This window comes from Ochlerotatus camptorhynchus, unplaced genomic scaffold, assembly GCF_037179485.1.
Source record: "Ochlerotatus camptorhynchus isolate MF236.1 unplaced genomic scaffold, CSIRO-AGI_Acam_v1.1 ptg000277l, whole genome shotgun sequence".
NCBI classification, from domain to species: Eukaryota; Metazoa; Arthropoda; class Insecta; order Diptera; family Culicidae; genus Ochlerotatus; species Ochlerotatus camptorhynchus.
The window spans coordinates 7,419,026-7,432,945 of record NW_027040766.1 but is presented as its reverse complement, the minus strand read 5'-3'; the positions used below and the strand labels follow the sequence as shown (position 1 = coordinate 7,432,945).

The 13,920-nt window shown below is 41.4% G+C and overlaps 1 protein-coding gene across 1 annotated transcript in view; it reads left to right on the top strand.

Moving 5' to 3' along the window:
• The first annotated feature begins 339 nt into the window (after positions 1-339).
• The window catches only part of LOC135706391 (uncharacterized), a 29,754-nt gene continuing 16,173 nt past the window's right edge, over positions 340-13,920 (top strand). Inside the window, exons 1-9 of the mRNA XM_065227998.1 lie at positions 340-374; positions 442-821; positions 878-993; positions 1,055-1,389; positions 1,453-1,618; positions 9,475-9,815; positions 10,561-10,726; positions 10,788-10,869; positions 11,680-11,797. Coding sequence (XP_065084070.1) covers positions 340-374; positions 442-821; positions 878-993; positions 1,055-1,389; positions 1,453-1,618; positions 9,475-9,815; positions 10,561-10,726; positions 10,788-10,869; positions 11,680-11,797 — 1,739 coding nt within the window. The remainder of the gene's footprint in view (positions 375-441; positions 822-877; positions 994-1,054; positions 1,390-1,452; positions 1,619-9,474; positions 9,816-10,560; positions 10,727-10,787; positions 10,870-11,679; positions 11,798-13,920) is intronic.

The following is a 13,920-nucleotide window of genomic DNA, read 5'->3' as shown; positions in this document are numbered from 1 at the left end:
GTCGGTGTATGAAAGCAACACATTTTTATTTCATTCATTGCGTGCTGAATTTGTGTTGCATTTGGAAGGGGGAGACAATTGAGAAACGCACAAAAACAAAAAGCTGCTTACCTATATGAGAAAGGGGAAGCGATCCGTATGCATAAAGGACATGTCTGTCAGGCGCACATGTTTCACCCCCACACACATGCGTTGTTAAGGGTAACTGAACTATGACGATCATTGTTGACGGTGGACAAACAGTTTCAATTTTTAGTTCTTCGCATATGATACGTATCTAGAATTAGTAGTTATTTTGATTGCATAAAAATAAGTTTTAAAATTGTTAATAATCATAAAATGAGTGCAGAATCGTCGAAGAAAGTCGATACATTGTAAAGCAAATGGTCACTTTGATTTAGAGCAAATCCCTTACCAGTAAATTGTATCATTTCTTCACAGGAAACTATCATCATCCGACAAAATCGATACTCCATTGTACAAGAAGAAAACGTTCGATTTCACCGATTATGCATATCGTGAGGCTGTAAATCGACTCAAGTTCCTTCTCACGGAAGCATATGAGCCAACTAAGGTTGCCACGTCGATCTACTACCGCGGAGTGGATGATGTTAAATCGGAAGCATCGGACAATCAGTCGGTCGTGGAGAGGCCCTCGATCACAGAAGTTTCGAAATATTTCAACCATGGTGCTCTATCACGGTACCAATCGGGGACCAGTGGCGGCGGTCGTCGATATAGTTTTCTGAATAAAGACTTCGGTACGAGTCCGGCATTGAAACCAGCAGTGTCCACAGCTAATCTACAACCGGCACCATCAGGTATAGTGGTTAAAGTGTAAGGAAATGAACATTGTACAAAAATATTTCTGAATTAGTGTGCAGTTTTTCTCAGAATCTGGAAATCACTCATCCACCTCCAGAGTTGCTTGGATTCATTGAGAAGCAGGAAAACTATATTGAACAGTTGGAAAAGGAGTCTCAGTATTGCAGGGTAAATAATTCGCTAATGAACATGAATTTTCAACACAATCTAGCATTTAATATCTTATCAGGAGGAACTGGCCACCCTGTTGAAAAAGGTGAAGGATGTGGTTTCAGAAAATGAAGCTCTCACGGATCGAGCTCGATCAAAATCGATCTACCAAATTGACACGTCGGAAAGCGAAGATTTGGATTTAGATCGGATGCGCGAAAAAACGAAGCTTTCAGGGCCGAACATTGTGTTCGAGTCGCGAATCAGTGAGCTGGAAGCTCAGTTGGCGCAATCGCAGATCGACCTGAAGAAGCTGTTTAACGAAAACGAAGAAAACAAACGCAAACTGTTGCACGGATCGAGTGATGCTAGTTGTTCCGATGTATACCGGAAGCAAGTGGAAAATTTACAAAGGTGACCATTTTTGAAGGCAGGTAATTGAGCGTCGAATTTTAATTGTTTTATAATTTCGTGCAGGGATAAACACAACCTGGAAGAATCGGTCCGGAAGCTCCAGCTAGCCATTGATCAGCTGAAGGACTCCGAAGCGACGAACTTCTCCAAATCTCAGCGAAGTCGTGATATGATTGAACATGTTGCTTTTGAGCGAAACCAGGCGGAGATTGAGATTCGGCGGTTAAAGGTAAATGAGTGAATATTTATTATACATTACTTATAAGAGGTTGTCCTAATACCACATGGACACTTTAGTGGCGGGCTAAAATATAAACGGCACATAAATAATTCGCACCTTGCACTTGAAATGATCATCATTGCCAATAAACCTGCTTGCTCAGGAGCAACAAACTATTGAAATTGAGTAATAGACTAGGGCAAGGTAGCAATTGAAATTTAAAAAGTTGCAATAGAAAATTTTGTTTTCGCCAGTAAAACCACAAAAAAGCAACATTAAATTGAAAAGTTGCAACAGTGAGGTAGTTGCTCAGAATATTCCGAAAAATTCTCTTGGAATTCTTCTCAGTACAGTCAACTCTCCCTTATTCGATTTTCAAGAGATTATCTACTTACAGAACATCGGAAAAAAAAGCATTGCAATTCTAGCGTTCAGAATAATAAGGACCTAACTTTGATGACAGATTCTCTAAATCGATTTTCTCTTCGCATTACCACAGTTCAGTGAACCAATTTTCCGAAATTCTTAAAATACAATGTAGTAAAAGGATGTACTAGCTAGCAAAAGCAACATTAAACGCAACGAGAAACGTTAATCCAGAAGAGTTATTAACAAAAAAGAAAATCGATGAAAAGAATCGATCTTTTTTTTTTCTTCCTTTATTTAGGAGATTTTTAGCCGTAGGCTAGTTCATCTCCGTAAAGGGTGGGAAGCCTTTGAAAGAGGTCCCCCAGCCACATTGCTTAAGTATCATGCTACTTTAACCTTTGATAATCTACTTAGCTAAAACATTTAAACAGCTAGTACAATAACACAGTAAACAGCATACGAAAAAGACAGACTAAAAGGATACAAAAAAAGAAGAACAAAATATAAAATGAACAAAACAAAACCAATAACAAAACATAGGTCCACTGTAGGAGGTCCTTGGGGGCCCCGTCCAGTGGGGGGATGTCCGGACGGCCGAAAGAATCGATGGTGCTAAATCCTGCAGTATAGCTTCGCCGCCTTCAAAAAGCGCAGTACAGCTGCTTGAGTTGAGAGAACGTCTGCTAGCATGTCCCGTACGCTGGCAGGCAGACCGTGGAGGCAGCGAAGGCGCTCGAATTGTGGACATACGCATAACACGTGCTCCACCGTCGAAGGAATATGGCAGAACTCACAGGTCTTCCTGAAGGGTCCTCCACTGAAATCTTGTGAGATTAGGGAGTGTCCTGTCCGGAGTCTGGAAAAAATCCTCTGATCTCGCAGGTTTGCAAGGTCCGTCCACTTTCCGATGTTACCTTTAATTTTTATAATAAACGGAAGGCTGGCACTGGACCATTCCGTTGCCAACGCTATCCGCACTGTGCAAGTGATCCATCTCTTTACGTCCTGCAACGGTACCTTGTGCGAGTACCGAGGACCCGATGGGCCTGACCCGGCTAGATTGTCCGCTAGACTGGGTCCTCCGAAGAAAGGGCCTGAATAACTCTGTGGGAGTCCGACAGGATCAGAATTGGGCGATCCGCAGGAACCGTGACGGCATGAAGAATAGCCGCTGCTTCTGCCGAGAACACCGAACATTGTTTTGGCAGACTTCTACTCGTTGGGGAAATGTCACCAGCGATTCCCATTCCGACTCCAGCTCTAGATCTTGACCCGTCTGTGTAACGATGCATGTAGTTTGGGTACAATCCGGTCAGCTCTGCTACCGATCTCCTAAGGGCTCCCCGTCCCCGGCTCTGAACTTCTCCTTTATCCGGCTGTCGATGTTTGGTGCGGGAGATTGCCAACTCTTATCTCCGTACCAGTGAATCTTGGCCACTGGGGGGAGCTCTGCGTTGGCGATTGTACGGAGAACTCTGTCCCCCACGCTGAGGAGGCAGATTCTGTCGGCGGTATTTGCTGAAAATGCAGCGGCCTTGCTGGCAATGGCTGCGTAGATGCGGTACCGGAAAGGGAGAGTGTCGGCTTCGACACAGCTGGCATCGGCTGGCGTCGAGGGTAGGAGACCGGAGATGATGCGCGTGTAGCTATTGTACACCGGAGCGAGTATTTGTATTGCCTTTTCGGTAGCGATGCAGGTCAGCTCCAGTCCATACATCAGCCGGCTGTCTACGATGGCCCGGGCAACACGGAAACGTAACTTCTCTGTTGTTGGACCGGTGGGGACGGGAGATTGAATCGATCATCGCAGTAGGCCCTTATGCTTCTGAATACTAGAATTTGTTTTCTTCTTTATTTTAGCGAATTTTAGCCGTTGGCTAGTTCTTCACTTTGCAGGAAAAAGGTATAAGGCCTGCCTTGGGAAATAACACAGTTGGAATTTACAGAGTTTTGGTTGGACGACGTTAAAAATTTGGGAAACACAGAAGAACAAACTAGACCATTGACATTGAGTTAACTTATTGATTAATCCGAACAAGGCAGAGCTCCGCCGTGGAAGGCGGTGCCCCCCTCCGATAGAGATGCCCCGACGGCCGAAAGGAAGGAATCGAACATTGAAAAACAAACCAGCGTCCTTCAGGAAGGAGATCAAGGTAGCCAGGATCGAAGGTTCGTCGCACAGTATGTCGCCGATATTCCCCGAAAGGCCGTAGTGTTGCCGTACGAGCTCGTAATTTGGACACACGCAGAGGATATGCTCGACGGTGGCTGGAATATTACAGACGACGCAATTCTTGCTGAAAACTCCCCCGCCGAAATCGTGTGAGACCTGTGCGAAGCCTGGAGATGACTTGTTGCTCCTTCAGGTTCCCAAGGTCGCGTGCTCTCCTTGATTTTCCTTACAAGCGGTCCTTGGTTTGCCAACCATTCTTCTTGCCACCTAGCCTGCATGGAAGTTTCGACCCATCGCTTGATGTCCGGAAGGGGAACTTCATCGGTGTACCTGGCACCAGATGGTCCCGCCCCGGCCAGTCTGTCAGCGTCGGAGTTGCCAGTGATGCCATAATGACCCGGAACCCAAGTGAATACTGTGTTGGGGGGGGGCACGTCTGATGATCCCCAGAATCCACGAGTGAGTGGGCATGTTGGACCGGAGAGCGGAAATTACGCTGTGTGAATCAGTGAGTATTAGGACTGGTCGGTCGGATGGTGTGATTGCTGCTTCAAAATCGCCGCTGCCTCTGCAGAAAAAAAACAGAGTATTGTGGCGGTAGGCTCAAGCTCGTTGGCGAGATCTTTTCCGCAATGCTATCCCAACTCCGTTGTGCGATTTGGATCCGTCCGTAAAACGGTGCGTATGCCTGGGGTACCCGGAGTTTAGCATCTCCGCGACGGCTATTGGGGAGAGGTCGGTATTGGCTGCTGTACGGAGGATTCTGTTCTCCTCCTCGAGGAGATAGATCCATTCGTTACCCGATGTTTTTGCCAAGTAGGCAGCTCGATTCGAAACCGGAAAGGAAGTACCCCGTCTTCAGTGCAGGGCAGGAGAGCTGAAACTACCCGGATGTAGCCGTTGTAAACCGGTTCAAGGACTTGCAACAGTTTGTCCTTGGCCATTGCGGTGAGCTCCAGACCGTAGAGTAGACAGCTGTCAATAACTGCCTTGGCTACATGCAGCCGGATAGCTCGGTTTTTGGTGCGGTGCGGCATGGAGATTGTTTTGATAAGGTTTATGCGGGTCTTGCAACTATCTTTAGAGCGTGTGGAAGTGTTGCGTGAAGCTTAAGTGTCGATCAACTAGAATGCCGAAGATGCGTATAATTTTTTAAGGGGATCGGTTGATCCCTGATCTTGATAGAAGCGCCGCCGACTCGGTGATCGGAAGCACAGACGTGACAGCGGATATTCTTTGCTGCTGAGATCTGGAACCCGGCTGAGCCGCCCATTTGGCAACTGCCGATACAGCTGCTTGTGCTTAGATACGGGTTCTTGCGATGGTGTCGACGAGAATGTTGATGTTGAGTGGCAAACGAGTAAAGATCCGGTTCATCGCTATTAGAAAAAATCGTCACCGCGATAACCGAGCCTTGCGGCACCCCTGTTTCCTCCGGGAAAGAAGAAGACTTGCTGTTCTCCACGGCGACTTTAAACGATCGTCTTGCCAGAAAGCCTCGAATAAAGGAAAGGATATTTCGCTTGAATCCCCAGATGATGAGCTCTTGAAGTACTAACGGCGTCCATGTTCGAAGGCCTTGGAGATATCCAAGGAGACGATCTCCGCGTGGTGGCCCTTTTCTTGCGTGTCCTTTAACAGTTCTCCCAGCGAGAAACTAGAATTTCTAAAATTCGTCATATTAGTCAAGAATTCAAATGGCCGCGCGCTTCATACGAAGTTGGAAGAAGTATTTAATGTTGTATTCGTTAATTTCTTGATTCAAAAATATACATGTCCAAAAATCTTTTTGAAGGATCAAAATTAAGCGCAATTTTGAATCACAATGAATAATGTTACAGCTACAGCTAGATCTCAAATGATCGGGGAAAACATAATATTAAATTGACTTAGATGCATGGGTATGATGTGTTTTGATCGAGTAAAAGAGGTATCGAGTTAAGGAAATATCGTGTTAGGTAACTATAGAGTTAAGGAGGTAGCGTCGCTTGTAAAATTGAAGAACTTTAAAAATCTTCAAGTTAGGGAAAATATTGAGATACAGAACATGAGTTGTGCTACCTAAGTACTCTCCAAAATTTCGCTTGGAATTATTCTCAGAACTCCCTTTTAAATATGCCTTTTGATTCCTTGGGATGCTTCATGATGCTCCTCAGTTTTACCGTGCAATTATTCTCAGAACTAATTTGGAAATATTCTCTGAGGAATTATTGCTCGGAATTTCCTTGACACGCTTCTTAGAGTTGCTTTTGAATTATACCCTGAATTTCCATTGATACTTCAAAATTTCTTTTCAATTCAAATCAGAGTTTTTTTGAAATACTTCCCTGCACGCTACGAAAAACTCATGTAAATTGTGGTGTTCTGAGACTGAAATATATACAAGCGTCACTTTTGACATAACGCTAACCCTTAAAAGATGCGAAATTCAGCTGAATCACACATATTTTTCGGTCTCCGAACCAGGGCTGTCAAATGTCATTTTCAATGAAATATTTCACGCGATATTTCCATCAGAGATCCTTCTGTCACTATATTTGGATGAGAAAACGATGATAAAGATTTTCTTCAAAATCTCATCGATTTTTTTTTTTGTCATGACAGAAGATGACAGTGTTGTGACCATTGCTCACTCGCATCATTGCTAGCTCTTATTGATATTATTGTTGTACCGCGAAAATCTTAAAAATATATTCACTTTACTTATTACATACTGTTGCTTGCCTAAATTCATCTAAATCAGTTGGTAATTTTGATGTCAAAAACCGCACGAGAATTAAAGAGCCACATGTGAATAGGGCATGCAAGCCTTTTGTAAACAAACATTTGTAAGCCAGCCTTTTCTCGCCGACCGAGGGTCGCTCACGCAATCCAACAACATCCTCGGGAAGGGGAAAGATTCCCCTGCCCGGTGATATTGATGGGTTGCGTTGATGTCATATTGGTGGCGAGAAAAGGACATAAGAAGGTTTGTTTACAAAAAGCTTTTATGTCCATTTCACATGTTGTTCTTGAATTTTTCTCATGAGCAGGCATGGAAAATCATTTACATTCATTTCGTGCATTCATTCACATTCATTTGCCTTTTTTCATCAACAGCATTCCACAAAATGATGTATAGAGGTATAGTAGGTTTTGTTATTAGCTACAACTTTTGTCCATAACTCAAATCTGCATCTCTTATGAATCACGAATTAGAGCGGGCAGACCTTGTTGCTGTTTTTCAGTGAATGTAAAATACATTCACTGAAAAACAGTAGTGGCTTTTGTTCGCTCTGGTTCGTCATGCATAAGATATACAGATTTGACAAAAGTTGTAGCTGCTAACAAAACCTACAAAAGCTCCGTACATCATTTTGCGGAATTCTGTTGATGAAAAAAGTTAAAGGCAAATGAATGTAAATGAATGCACGGAATGAATGTAAATGATTTTCCATGCCTGCTCATGAGTACTTGGTCATTTGAAAATGACAAGAAAGCTCATGATAGGTAGTTTTGTCTCGTGATAGTGAGAGGACCTGTTTTCTCGTTGTCACATGACAACCGTGATATTTACCGCTCCGAACACTTAATTTTACATGCAATGATTGTTCACGCTCCATCCTTTATGCCAAAGATAATTTCTGTCACTGGAATTATGTAAAGTGTGGCGTTTGTGACCTTTGAAAAATTCTCATTATTCTGTAGCTCAGTCAAATTTTAAATACCTGGAATTTTCAAAAAAACATTCAAAATCTTGGATATCAAAAGACTTGTTATGAGCTTGAGCTTGAGCTTGATTGACCGCCCACGGTTGCTACTCTGTTACTGCCAGATTAGCTGTAATTACACAGAGAACCAATAGACGATGCTTGGGACTAGCAATCATCCTCAATGTGTAAAAACTGGTGATCTTAAATTAGGCAATACCAGCGCCGGCCGCGCCCGAACACAGGTCAAGAAAGGAATGGGAAGGATTGTGTTGACATGACACTCGCTTTGATGGAAGCCGAGAACACCTCTGCACTTCCACGAGGAATCACTGGGATGTTGGATAAGAGGGTTGGGTTTGCAGCAGGGTTCGTTTTGGTAAACGATAAGCTGAATTGATGCCCTAACGATCATATAACGCGAAGGAGCTTGGGACTAAACCCACGGTCTTCTGCTCAGTAAGCAAAAACGTTTGCCACTAGGCAGACGAGCACCTTTTTAATCACCGAGTTGCTGTTATTACCATGTAGTCATATTAACAAATAAAACGATTGACGAATCTTGAATGTGGATGGGCCTGAGATTAGACTCATGATGTTCTGCTCAGTAAGCAAAAACGGTTGCTCTAAGGCCACCGAGACCCTCATATCACATAATACCGTTGCTCAAATTTGTGTATCCATTCAAACCCGGAACCAACGACAACAACGAGTTTCGCAAAATACACGATACACAAGCGATTTTACCATAAATCTCTTTGATATGTAAGGACCTGGGACCGCGTTTTTCTGCTCAGTAAGCAGGCCAATGTAACCGACGATCTTTCAAATCCGAAAACTAAAAACTACGAAAAAATACTTAGGCCTTCATTAAGTTCCACTTTCACGCGACGTTCAATGACAGGGTCCTATCCAGGATTACATCTGAAAAATCCAAATCTGGCCAACGCCCACCCTAAACCTAAACCTGCTCTAATCCACCTGAAATGACTAACGAATGGAAGACTTTGACTACCCAGCCATGCAATAGTCTCATTCCGTGCCTTATGGCAACTTGATGATTCTATTGCGCTCATCTTCTGGCACCACCCAGGGGAGACTTGGTCCTGTACCCAATGCTTAACTTATCTCCATTCCACTCAGCTACTCGCAATTTCTTGTGATATAGTGGGCGGAATATTATTATATGAGACAATTCAATGCAGACGTCTTTCCAAATTTGGCAGATCGACAGGTAATCAGTGAGTTACCACGATAGTTGCTATTCAACAACTCGACAACGTCCCATCGTCAACGCCTGCTATGAGAATTTCCCATTGCAGACGCCAACGAAATGACGTCATCGATCTATCGATCAACTACGCTGGTTATCGCCTGGTACCTTATAGCACGATGCTAGGAGGCGAACCGGAAGAATCGATGAGCTACCTCTCCCCCTCTTGGATATCAAAAGACTTGTTATTCTGAAAAATAGATAATCTGCTGTGTTTTTGACGCTTAACTTATAAAAGATTTCCAAACTTCAACATAACTCAAAATTATGCACATTTTTCTTGTTACTGAATTAGGGAAAGGGGTATTCGCCTCTCTTGCTATACGTCCATGATTAAGAAAAAATCGATTTTCTTCTTCAGGATGAGTTGGAACGCCAGCACGAGCGAGTACGTGAAGTTCAACTCGAAATGGCCAAACGGCTTTCCGAGGAACGTGCAAACGCCGAACGACGGTACACGTTCCAAGTTGATCAGTTGGGAGGAGACTTGAGTAGCCAGTGGGACCAAGCGACGAAACTACAACTGGAGGTGGAACGCATGAAACGCATCGAATCGGATTACAAACGGGAACTCAACCAGAAGAATTCCCAGATTGATGAGTTGAAGATGGAATTGAAGAACAAAACGGCAATCTTCATGTCCGATCTGAATCAAGCAAGTGCGGAAAAACAATCCATTGAGCAGGAGATTACTTCACTGAGGTGCGATAGATATTGAGCAGTTCCACGTCAAATGATGAATCGGAAAAACTTGACCAAAGATTTGCATAAAACTTTGCATAATTGTTAGCCACATTTTTACCAAAATTCTGCCATTTTTAATGTTGTAGCTTTTTTTCAAAATGGGGTCTTTGAAATTTTAAAATGAATTGCAGAACGACAACGTCACTTCTGATCGAAACTGGTAGAGAAAAATAAACTGGTAGAGAAAAATTAAGTCTTGCTGGGAAAAATATACATGCATTTTTTTATGATTTTTAGTATAAAATTCAAAGAAAGTGTTAGAAACTCAAATATATCAAAAAGTATATCGTAATTTTTTTTAAATGCTCATGGAAAAATGCCAACTTTTTGAATATTTAAATCCATGGACACTGCATTTTTCATGAGCTTTATTTAAAATTAAATTAATTTTTTGCAGAATTACTTAGCTTTTCTAAACAACCTTGTCTCAGTCGTCATTTCGATCAGAAGTGACTTTTTAGTGCTACAATTGATTGAAAAATGTCAAAGACGTCATTTTGAAAAAAATACAGGATCAAAAATGGCCGATTTTTTGCAAAACTGTGAATGATTATCCATAACACATATTTATGCAAATTGGAGAAGGTCTAGTCTTACACTTTTATTTTTTTAAATCATATTTGGCCTGGAACTGCTCTATTGCAACAACGAAACGATGATGTTGAATGGTGTTAGGCTACATGTTTTCCTTTATCTCTTCAAGATTGCAATTGGAACGAGCAGAGCGTCAATCTAAAGTAGAGGTTTCCCGTTTGAATGCTGAAATCACTTCACTTCGGCAGCGCTTGGATCGAGCTGATGCTGATTTGCTCCATTCCAAACGAGAAAATTTAAAACTTTCAGATGAGGTCGCTTCACTTGGAAAGGAAGTAAGTATCCTAGTTTCGATTTAGTATTCTATAAGTATTTAGAAATCCTTTTCAATTTAAGCTAACTTTCGGAGAGTTGAACAAAGAAACCCGCCCGTCCAAGGAACTTGCGAAAATGATTTCCGACATGGAGGCCAAACATGGTGAGTACAAGTAAAGTTTCTAGAAATGTGTATGGCTTATGCAGTAATGCTAAACTAGAACGCTTAGTCCATGGGTAAGCTATTGAAGCCCACCAAATGTACGCGTATAGACGAAAGATCGACGTTTTCATTCACCCACTCGCATAAACGTGTTTAGAGCCTCTTATTCTATTTGTTTTCATGTGTTTTCCACAAAAACCAAAATACATATACATACATTTTGATGTTGCATTAACTCAGTTTCCACCGAACAATAATTGAACAAGTTCGCATACATCATATAACCCACACCCAGTGAGAAACAATGCGAATGCATATTCAAATTGACTATAGCTATCAGAACCCAACCTGTTTATGCTAATCTTGTGCAAGCACACGACGAAACAATGAGAAAACTGATAAATCTGGCGTTCTCAATAGTTTATCCATGAGCTTTTTTCAACCTTTCAAACTCGCTGGCCTTTAGTTGTAAATCTTCAAATTTTCATCTAAGATAATGGTGTTACTTACATGTACAGATAATTAAGATATTTAACCTTCCGTCAGTTAACGTCTCTATCTCTCCATTTGTCTCAGACGTCATACACCATTCAAGAGGGTAACAATATGACAATAAGATTTATTTCACCCGTTCCGTCACCATACTTACCTTACTAGCATGAATACAATACCCGTGTTTGCCGGATTCTTATGCATTGTTTTCGTTTGCCCTAAAGCTGTTCAAACACCAAAACAACAACCATTGCCGCCGCATTCTACTGTCTCATGTCTCTACTGTCTGTTGTCCACTTTTCTTCTTCCTACTTGTAGCCGCCACCGTGTCAGAGCTCGAGGGCATGGTTCAAGATCAAAAACAGCTCATGGACAAACTAACTGCAGAATGCAGAAGCTTAACGCATAAGTTAGAGGACACGACACTGCAACATAAGTACATATCCTTTGATTTTCCATTCCACTATTGTTTATCGTTCGATTGTTTGGTTTTTAGTAGGTTTTAATTATATCTTGCAGTTTGTTTGATGAATTTGTGTTACCGTACAATTTTTAGTTATATGAATTGTATTAATTATGTATACTTACTTAAATACTGTTGTATAGAATATGGTAGCTGTTGGTACAACCAATTGCATATAATATGGTCAATTAGTAAAATTTAAGTGGTAAAGCGAATAATTTGCGATAACATGATGGTAAGAGTTGTAAGCATGACGTACATTGAGCAGAAAATCTTTTGGATATAAAGGCTAAGATTTTGGGTTTATGAGGATTCCTGCGAGGATAGCGATTAGTATGGAATTTTGGATAATAGGTTACTTATAATTGAGGGGATCAGAAGGAAAGGGGTGCATGTGACAAGCAGAAACGGACGCTTTTTTCATATAATATGAGTCACACACACTTACCCCACAACACTCCCCCATTTGATGTGTGAACGAAATTTATGGACAGATCCTAGTTTGAATGCTTATTGATCTTGTCTGATCGATAGAACGAAAATGGGCGATTACGACGAAGTAGCGCTCTACCCTAGTAAAATAAATATTGAAATAAAATTAAAAACAAAAACTACACTATATACATGTTTTGAAAACAACAGTGGTGAGTGGTTCCATGTGCGTGTTACCAAAAACAATAGCATGGCAAACAAGACACATGCTTATGGAAAACACGTTAAAAGGGTGGTTAAGAATTGTCACCCTTATAACGAGGCCTACAAACCCAAGGCTGCCTGTGACTTTTCTCGTATTTCGTCTTCAATGGAAGTACTTCGATTTTAAAGTTGCTCTTTCAATTTGTTTAATATGCGTTGTGTCCTATTTTTGTTACGTTTTTTTTAGATAAATGTACGGATTTATCTGTACGAAAATAAATTAAACATATTACGTGTAATCTTCGAGTGTTTCATGTGAGAAATGCTTTAAATATAAATTTTCATTTTCCGTCATATACGTCATGATTCCATGGTTGAAGTGCTTCATGAAAGACGAAAAGATCAAATATGAGCGCTCTTGCACTCGTCTGCTTCACCGAAGCATGAAAGAAAGACGAATAAAGCGACTGGAGAAATAGAGACAAACGATTGAAAATTTGAAGATGCTCGACTTCAACAGAAAACAGAAAGTTAGCAGTTTCTTCGCTGCATCGGTTTTTCAGCAGGTTTTCTACCAATCGTTCTGATTTTCTACGAGAGACTTCTTCTCCATTGACACTGCTCACATAGTCACATGCAAAAAATCAGACCGACTGGTTGAAAACCCGCCGAGAAAAAGCGGTGGGTTGAGTGCAGTGGGTAACGCGCTTTTCGGGGAATAGCTGTTTTCGTATTTAAAAAAAAAAATGTAGCCTTAAAAATGGCTTTTCTAGTCGAATTGACGGCTGGTCGAATTGGACAGTAAATGAAAACGCTGTTTAATAGCCTCAATCAGAGCTGGTAAATATCACGGCCGTCATGTGAGAATGAGAGAACAGGTCCTCTCACTATCACGAGACGAAACTACCTATCATTAGCATTCTTGTCATTTTCCAATGATCAAGCACTCATGAGAATAATTCTATTGCGGTTTTAACATCTACATTTCTAACTGATTTAGATTAATTCAAGCAAGTAACCGTATGTGATCGGTAGAGTGAATATATTATTACGATTTTCTCGGTACAAGTAACTTTAAAAGCAATAAATGAGCTAGTAATTACGATGATCACAACACTGTCACGTTCTGTCATGACGAAAAATTCGATGAGATTTTGAAGAAAATCTCTATCATCGTTTTCTCATCCGATGATAGTGACAGAAGTATCTCTGTAAATATCGCGTGAGATCTTTCATTGAAAATAAGATTTGCCAGCCCTAACCTCAATAGCAAAATATTGTGTATTTTTACAATTTTCGAACTTATGCTTATTTCAGAGCTTATCAAAAATGCTACCTTTTCTGATATTGGACACAATGAACAATTTAATTGTCCAAAGTGTCCAAAACCTTAAAACATCAACTACTAGTCAAAATTATAAGCGGCGCTGGTGGTAAAGTAGCGTGATTGCCTCTCTTCC